The 9,536-nt window shown below is 51.1% G+C and overlaps 1 protein-coding gene across 1 annotated transcript; it reads right to left on the bottom strand.

Moving 5' to 3' along the window:
* Positions 1-286: 286 nt before the first annotated feature.
* Positions 287-3,808, bottom strand: LOC125546054 (U-box domain-containing protein 24-like). The gene is made up of 3 exons (XM_048710175.1): positions 3,239-3,808; positions 2,532-2,832; positions 287-2,150 (listed from the first exon to the last, which is right to left on the bottom strand). The coding sequence occupies exons 1-3, from the start codon at positions 3,503-3,505 to the stop codon at positions 691-693; spliced, it is 2,028 nt and encodes a 675-aa protein (XP_048566132.1). The 5' UTR covers positions 3,506-3,808; the 3' UTR covers positions 287-690.
* Positions 3,809-9,536: the final 5,728 nt, after the last annotated feature.

Raw genomic sequence — 9,536 nt, 5'->3', positions numbered from 1 at the left:
AACACTAAACTACGAACCGCGTCATTCACAAATGTCATCCTGGCCAGCAAACGTTCGCTGGCTATTGCAGTCCAAAAAATAAAATCTGCACGCAATCCCTCGTCCACAGGTCTCTCCTAGATACAGGAGATGTTTCAACTAGAAGATCTGGAACCTGGGGGGTGGCAATTACTTAGATGAAACGGCTGCAAGGGCGTTCGCTGGGAGTTCCTTCCCAGCGAACATTCGCCAATTAGCATTATCGAATGAAAAAAAAAAGTCAAGCAACTTGCGCTGCCCGAGCGGCTGTCTGCAATCATGGATTCTTAGTAGCTCAATTTACAATCACTGGGAGTCGAACAAATGTGCTGTACAAAACAATGGTTGCATGTATATATCTACATATCAATGAAGTATCTCTCGCTGAACATATAATTAACCTAAGCTATAAAACTTGCATCTTTCTCTCATCGGAGTAACACACTCCTTTAACTAACCAAAAATGAGCAGGAAAATACAGAACAGCCATTGACATTACTGCAATAACAAAATCTCCCTTTAGAGATAATTCGGGAGATCGATAAACATCTTGCTTGACAAAGGAGATGTTGCACTTCAAACATCCTGTCAAGTATATGTATCAGGCATCCTTCAAGGGGCACCGGTGGTTGCCCAGGTCATTCAACCAGCATCACTGCACAACGGCTATGCTTAAAAGTAGCTGGACTGCGTTTGCAGCAGCTGAAGGTGAGCAAGGATCCTGCCAATCATCGGTTTCAGGACAGGGTCGCCTTTCTGAGCGAGATCGATGAGCAGAGCCTGCGCGATCCCGTCGTACTGCTCTCTGTGCTCTTCGAGACGGAAGATCCTCTCCAGTATCCATATCGCCTTGTCCTGGGAGGTCAACTCGCCTGCTTCAGCGACTCTCAGCAGAGCGTGGACACCCGATGCTTTCTCTATCACCCTGCTCCCGTTCTCCCAGATCTCGTCCTGCACGAGGGTAGCCAGCGCTTCCAGCACAGATCCATCTGCTTCTCGCTCTTCGCCTTCTAGTATTTGGACCAGTGGGTTGACAGCACCAGCTTTTGCCAAGCAGAAAGTACTTTTGACAGTGCACTGGTAATCATGAACTATGCAGTAAGATTCAGCTGATGGGGGAACACAAAGCCACCTTGGAGATTTTGCCTTGCGTAATGCTACTGAATTCTGTGACAGTTGAGCCAAGGATGTCGCTGACTTAGACTTTGCCTTTACTGATCCTTCTGAAAGCAGCTTGACGAGCCAAGGAACTACCCCATGTCCAACTGCTAAGCTTTGTAGTTTCTTATCCCAAGAAACGGTGAACCTGGTTAACACACCAGCAATGCCCTCAAGTAACCACATTTTTTGTGGCGACGGAGATGCTGAGATGTTTGCCTCCAATAAGGAGATCAAAACTGGAAGCAAGTTTGCTTGTGTGAGAAACTTTGTGATATTCTTATCTGCCACCGGGAGGTTACTTAGGACACCAACAGCTGCAGCCTTTTCGGCAATCCCAGGTGTAGGAGAAGCAATAATCTTCACTAAGATATCAAGATGGGTCTCCCTGATCTGTTCGGCCAATTCTTGTGAAGCATCTTTTGATAGATGGAACATTAAATTCAAAGCAGCAACTTTGATGCCAACATTCTTTTCTCTAAGGAATGGCAGGAGGAGCTGCACTCCACCATTTTGTCTAATTTTAGCTCTAGCCCTCTTAGCGTTTGTGTGCCCACAAATACTATTGAGGGCCCTTAAAAGATGAAGCTGAATTACTGGACACGATAAGTTAAGAAGTGAGAGCATCTGAGGAGCTGCATCCCTATGTAGGAGGATACGATCAGATTGTGCTATAGTTGAGAGTATAGCTGCCGCTGGCTCTCTAAGGGTCATGAGCACTGACGTGACCGAGCAAAGGAGTTGAAGCAGTGATCCAGTTATGCCACAATTTATCAAAAGTTCTGCGTTTTGCAGAGAGCTAGAGAGATTACGCAAGGCGGCTAGGGCTGAGTGCTTGGCTTCATGGTTTCCAGATTTAAACATCTCCACAAGGGGCTCGACTGCTCCATCTTCTCCAAGGGAGGATTTCATCTGTTCAGAGAGGAACATCTTAGAAATAGCGGTTGCCATGAGGATCTTGTTCATATCTGAACCTGTAAAATCAGAAAATAAACCTTAAAACATCATTGTAGCTAGATGACACACAGCTGCGCTGAAGTAAGGGGGGATTCAACTAATCAGATTAATTTCGAAGTCTTGTCCTGTTTCTTCTCACAGTTCTGGGTTGCACTCTATTATTACTCATGGCATTATTTTTCATGGTTTTACATGACCTCGTCTTCAATTTTATGGCTTGGATCTCACATGTGCATTTTGAGAAGCTCTTAATTGGTTAATCAAATAGGAAGGGTGAAGCTCATAACCCCCTGATTTTGAAGAATGCCAGTATAACTCACACTTACATATGCTAGAACATGGCAGTGTGCTTATAAAAAAATGGCCGTGTGATGCAGAGTGTAGAATAATTAAAATACCTTCTTTCAGGTAATGTATCAATGGTCGAAAATAGCCAGCCTCTGCCATGAGCAGCACATTTTGTGGGTTGCAAGACAAAATGTGCAGCAACTTCTCTGCGTCATCATAGGTGCCTGATTCATGTGCATTCCGCAGCGTGACCAGCATCACTATGCATCCTTTGATCCTGCCAATCCTCTGCCGGACCTGTGGAATATCTGACAAATCCAATAGCAGCACAATTGCTTCCATTCTCTCGTCGACGTCTCTAGATAAGGAGCGTACGATGCTTGAAAGCGCATCAATGCTTGCCATCCTCTCCTGCAAAGCCATGCGGAAAATACAATCATATTGGGAAGCATGATCGGCTTCGTTATTTATTGTACTCTGATGATCAACTACTAGTCTTCAACCATCATATTCTGCAAAATGAAAAACTTATATAATCAAGTACTCCTAGTCATATCCTTATTGTCAGAAAATATATGACCCTGTCAAGGCTGTAGACACAGGCCCCTGTGCCGTGCGGCGAGCGGTTGGGCACAGGTCGAAATTCCTACAGCTCTCAACTATGAAGACACTCCGTGTTTCCATGATCCAAGACAACACTAAATGCAGCCTCCAAATTCCCCAAGAAGCGGACATTCAAGGTCATCCGTCCACGAGCATACCATCGAACACATAGGGTGCACGGCCACAAGAGGCCAAACAGAGGCCGCTCGCTCACCTTGGTCTCGCCGCCGGCGCAGCCCGCGAGGCGCCGCAGCGCGGCCATGACGAGGACCCTGACCTCGGGGTCCCCGGCGCCAGCGAGCCGCGCGAGCAACGCCGGCACCAGGACCCCATCATCCTCGTCGCCGCCGAGCCTCCCCTCCTCGGCCAGCGCGGCTACCTCCCGCGCCACGGCGCCGAGCTCGGGCTCGGCGCCGTTCTTGACGCGCACCAGGAGGTCCTCCACGTCCACCGCCGCCCGGCGGCCCGCCCCCGGCGGCATCGCGGCGCACCCAAGAAGCGAACGGCACTGTCTCTAACTGTAACTGTATAGCTGGCACCCGTGCGGACGCGGAGGTCGGCCGTGACTTCTGCGGCCGGCTGTGGCGTAGCAGCAGGAGGTGTGGGCGTGGTATAGCGAGCGGAGGAGGGGGGGAGGGGGAAGAAGAAGAGGTCAAGTCGTCTATGGGGGAGGGGAGGCGACCAGCCCGAGGCTGGGAGGCGCCTGCGGTCGCTGTCTGTCCGCCTCAGCTTTCCGGTTTTCGCGACGCGCAGCGAGTGAAGTGAGCGAGACGGGATAGCTCATCGCGTGTTTAATCGGTTTACGACCGAGTCGGACGACAGGATGCTGCCTCGTATAGCCCCGACCCGTAAGTGTTTTATAGTGGCCCGGAAACCACCGCCTCCCCTCGCACAGTATAACTACGGGTTCGGAGTGAGTATATGGGGCCGCAATCCTCCTTCCTCTCCCCTCTCAAATTCTTGCCGCTGGTGACTCCAATCCGCCGCCACAGTCCACCATGTGGCGTGGGATGTGGAGCTCGGGCCGCCGTGCCAGCGGTCGCGACGATCCCGAGTGGCAGCGGTGTGTCGAAGTCGACGACGCGAGGAAGCGAGATGTCCGGAAATATACGAGCCATGGCCTATAGCCGCGCGCCGGCGGTCACGATGATCCCGAGTGGCAGCGGTGCGTCAAAGCCGACGGCGCGAGGAAGCGAGATGTCCGGAAGTACACGAACCGTGTCCTAGAGCCGCCACCGTCGCTCCTCTCATGCAGCCCTTGTGACTTTGTTTTCATTATAAGGAATATAACCATCTGAGCTACACTCGATTCGCTTGAAATATTAGAATTTTAGTGTCATTTTCTGATGTCGGATGAAGCAATAGGCGGGTCCTTCTATTTCACCACAAAACATTGGGTCTTTTGAGATGATTATACGTAATTTTCTCCTTCTGCCCCCCCCCCCCTTCTTAGTTGTGTGCCATAACCTTAGATGAAAACTTATCAGAAAGTCCAAAGATAGTGGCATTTACGAGCTTGCATAGTTTTCCTTTTCTGGGGCACTTAGAGCATCTCTAACAGACTCCGTAAAACTGCACGAACTTTAAAAATCCGGCGACAATACGGGTTTGGCCTCTTTTTTGGGCCAGACTAGAGCCCGTATAGCCCCGAACCGTAAATGTTTTAGAGTGGCCCAGAAACCCCCCTCCCCTCGCACAGTATAACTACGGGTTCGCGGTGAGTATACGGGGCCAAACCCTATGCCCGCGCCGCCGCAATCCCCCCTCTCCCCTCTCGATTTCTCGCCGCCGATGACTCCAATCTGCCACCGCAGTCCACCATGTGGTGCACGATGTGGAGCTCGGGCCTCCGCGCCGGCGGTCGCGACGATCCCGAGCGGTAGCATTGCGTTGAAGCCGACGGCGCGAGGAAGCGAGACGTTCGGAAGTACACGAACCGCGGCCTAGAGCCGCCGCCGTCGCTCCTCCGCCGCGAGACGGAGGAGTACGACTGCAGGCAGGTGCGGCTGTCCTCCGGCGCGGGCAGCTCTGCCGAGGGGTCGAGCTCCCGTACGCTGCTCACCACGGTGAAAAGGGAACCAGAGGAGCTCCCGTTGCTCCGCGCAGTGAAGAGGGAGCTCGAGGAGGAGCCGGAGCGGCGGGGCGGTGGCTTCGTTAGGCCGGAGGATTTACTCCCCCCAGCTGAGGCAGATGCCATGGAGGCTGCCATCCTCGCGCACACTGCGCGGGAGGAGGGAGGAGGTGGCGCAGCGCCGCCGCCGGGAGGAGGAGGTCAACGACGTCCTGCTCGAGTAGGGCCTCGCCAGGGCGCGCGAGTTCGAGGAGAAGGAGGAGGCGTGGCGCCGCGAAGCCAAAGCGCAGGACGCCATGTACGCCGACCTCGCCACCGACACCGATGACGGGTGATCTCCGCTGCCACCGCACCCACGGGGCTCACCGGTGAGCCTCATTTTGGCCAGTTTAGGGTTGGGGTAGGCCGATGCGCTTTCCGCCGCCGATGAACTATATGTATGTATGCATGATCATCCCAATTTTATGTGTGTATAAATGATCATCTCTAATATCTCTCGTTCATTTCTCACGTGAAACATTTTTTTTTCAAAATTTTACAGTTTCATATAAGGTTTCTGCTCGGCCGTAGCCAAATTCGCCCCTTACAAAAGGGCAAACGCGAACTGCAGGCCTTATAAGTGGTATGCTAGAGATGCTCTTAGTTAGCTTCTTGGCGTGTGATACCTTGAGGTTTTGCTTTGTCTTTGCATCAAACTGCTTACCTAGCCTTTTGCCACTGCCGTTTTGGAGAGCTTGTTTTAGAGTTTTGGACCTCTTACCTCTCTGCTAGCATCGACTTAAGGTATAATTTGTAGCCATATGTTTCCAGATGTCTTGACCTTTAGATGAGAAAAAAGGATTGTCGACTTCGTAGAGACTCGACAATGGTATGGGTGAATCCTGGTCAAGGAGATCTGGTTGTTTCCTTTTGCAGATGGAGGTCAACTATAATTCCTTTTTTTTCTTGCCTTGAAAAAGCATTACAGAGTTGTGCCGTTTTTCACATCAGGATAGCCAAGCGGCTTGTACAATCGCATTCATCTTGCAAATGCATTCATCTTATAATCCCAATGTAAGATATTAACCACCACTTAGAGCATCTTCAACAACCGCGCAAAAAAACGCGCGCACGGTAAACTGGCATTTTAGCACGTGCGGGACGTTTTCACGCGCTCCAGCAGAGGCGGGAAACTAGTGCGCGCGGAAAAAAGCAGCAGCTCGCGCGCTAGATTTGGCGCACCGCGTTCGGCGCGCTTATAAAATTGCAGCACCCTCTGTCGCTTCCTCTACCGCTTTCTCTCCTTGCCGCCGACACGCCACCACCATGCCACCGCGCCGCCGGGGAGCTCCTGGCTACCGCGGCGTCCGCGTGCGTCCGTCCGGCACCTACTCCGCCGAGATTTGGTTGGGCGACGTGCACCTCGGCCTCGGAACCTTCGACACCGCCCAGGAAGGCGCCCGTGTGTACGACGCTGCGGCGTGGAGCCTCCGGCGGTCCCGCTGGGACATGAACTTTCAGGACGTGGCGACAAGGGAGCGGGCGCAGGAGTTGGCGCCTCCCCCGTGACTTATCACCAACGAGGATCGTCGTGAGAATCGGAGACGGGAGCGCGTCTCAACCTGGCCGAGATGGACGAGGAAGCCATGGCGCTGTGGCGCCAACACTTCCCGCAAGACGTCATCAACGAGCAACAGTTCTTCGCCGAGAGGAGGGCGGAGAGGGAGGAGAGGAGGCAGGAGCGAGCCGCCTATCGCGAGGACAAGCGAACGCGGAAGGCGGCCGCTAAATTCAACATCGCACTAGGAGATGCGTCGACCTGGGACTCCAACGACGAGTGGTTCCTTGACGCCTACGCTCAGACGTCGAAGGAGGACATCACCGAGGCAGAGTCCGAGTAGGAGAATGACGAGTAGTGGTAGTTTTTCTATCTATCGTAGGAGAAGACTATGAACTATCTATGCACTATTTTGTATCGTAGAAGCAGGCTATGTGGACGAACTATGTCTCAACATTTGTACTATCAGAGCCAAATGTGCATCGAATCGTAGTTTAAAAAAAATGAAATATAGCGCGTCTTCTAGAGCGGTTCAGGCGCGCTTTATTTTGCGGCGGCCGCTGAAGCCAGCGCACCACAACGCGCAAAAGTTGGCGAGTCAGGCGCTGCAAACTGTTTTTTAAGGCACCGCGCGTTGCGCATCTGTTGAAGATGCTCTTAAACTGTCCCCCCCTCCAACTAAAGGTGTTGGAAATATGAGCAAATTACTATGAGATTTAATCCGAATAAACAGAAGATAAATCATGACCACAGCAGCAAAGGTTAAACTAATCATGCAAACTAGCATAGCAGATGAACATATCACATCTAGGGCACATACTAGAAGTATGAATTCTACCACGATCTCGAACAGGAAGGATAGAATCACATACGGTGCAGCGGGTGCAGCACCGCCGACGTTGACGTTGTCGCCCATGTCGTCGAGGACAAGGTTGCCGAGGTCGGGGAAGAAGTCGTCGTTCGTGAAGTCATCGCTGCCAGCAGTCACGCGAGTGCGCTCCCCAAAAACCTGATCGCCGCTCTCCCATACAGGATCACGAGAGGCGGGGTTCCGGAGGCCTGCTGTCCCTTCTCGCGGTGCACTCCGGAAGGAGGGATGGAGAAGACTTGCTTGGCGGCGCAATGATCTGGAACGGTGGTGAGAAACCATACAAAACGGCGGCGGCTAGGGTAGACGTATGCCTGACTATATAGTGCGGGCCGGGTAGGTCGTGGGAGTAAACCCCACGTCCGAGTTGTCACGATCCAAAAGAATCGGAAACGGTTCAGTAATTAACGCGTCCGTTAATTATTAATTAATGATTCATTAATTTTTCCATGCAGCAAAAATATAGACAATGTGCATAGCTCTGTCCTCGGCTCGGCTCAATCCCGCAACCCGCGACGCGGCGCATCGCATCGCGACGAGGCGTGGCGTGGCGAGGCGAGCGAGGAGGAGGAGCGCGCGTGTAGGTCTCCTCTTCTCATGCTCATACAAGTGGTAGAAGAGCTCACCTTATAAAGAGGTGCAACTCTCTCTCAACTTCCAGGGTGGGACTAAACTTTAGCCTCACTCACTCCACTCACATGTGTGCATGAATGGGCCAAGAGAATTTCAGAATTTTAGTTGGGCTTTGGGCCAAAGGCCTACTAGCAAAATTCCAACAATCCCCCACAAAGTCTCATTGGCACATCTCATCATTTAGTTCCAAAACATTGTTTTATATATCGGTGCTTAGTGGAGACCGTGAAGTTGAACTTCCACTTAGAAATTTATGCTACACTAGATTACAACTTGAATAGTGGACTATGCCTTGAACTACAAGTTTTCTGTGAAACTAGTTTCACACAAATTCTTGACCGATACTGGGCTGCCGCAAGGCTTCCCCGCGGGTGGAGCGTATACGTCATACTCCAGGGCCTTTCATGAATTTATTAGAGAACACCCAATTCTCACAGACTGCGACGTTAACAGTCAAATTCATATAGGTGTGTTCCTCAGAAGATGTTCTGCAGGACAACATCTCTGCTTACCCGAATAAGCCACTTGGAACACATTAAGATAAGTATCAACCTGCCATGCAGATCAGGAGAGTATTGCATCTTCACGGAGTGGGATAATTAATATAGGGATACTCTTCTCCCAGCTGACCAATAGCTTGTCTCCCACTTCTACTTCACGGGATCTTCGATCACATAGAGTGGGTTACCACTATGGACAACTCATGCGGTGGGTCTCAAACCCATCTCCATCGATGCATTATCTATCACATTACGTGATAGACCCTTTGTGAAGGGATCTGCCAAGTTTTTCGACGTTTGGATATAATCCAACGTAATAACTCCGGAGTTCCTCAATTTTCTGACAGATTTTAGTCTCCTCTTCACATGCCTTGAGGACTTCATATTGTCCTTAGAGCTGTTTATCTTGACGATCATAGTTTGATTATCACAGTTCATCAGGATAGGGGGTATTGGTTTTTCAACCATAGGTAAGTCCATCAAGAGTTCACGAAGCCACTCTGCTTCAACAGTGGTAGTGTCTAATGTTGTGAGTTCTGCTTCCATAGTTGACCTCGATAAGATGGTCTGCTTGCAAGACTTCCAGGAAACAGCGCCACCACCAAGTGTAATAACATAACCACTTGTGGCCTTAATCTCATCAGCATCAGATATCCAGTTTGAGTCACTATAACCCTCTAGTACCCTTGGATACCCGGTGTAGTGAATCCCATAGCTCGCGGTGCCTTTCAAATAGCGCATAACTCTCTCAAGCACATGCCAATGATCATCTCCCGGTTTTGACACAAACCGACTCAGCTTGCTCATAGCAAAAGAGATGTCAGGCCTCGTGGCACTCGCCAAATACATAAGCGAGCCAACAATCTGAGAATACCTCAGTTGATCTCTAGCAATCCGTCGATT

The sequence above is a fragment of the Triticum urartu genome, chromosome 3, assembly GCF_003073215.2.
Source record: "Triticum urartu cultivar G1812 chromosome 3, Tu2.1, whole genome shotgun sequence".
Classification (NCBI taxonomy): Eukaryota; Viridiplantae; Streptophyta; class Magnoliopsida; order Poales; family Poaceae; genus Triticum; species Triticum urartu.
This window is presented reverse-complemented; position numbering and strand designations above follow the sequence as displayed.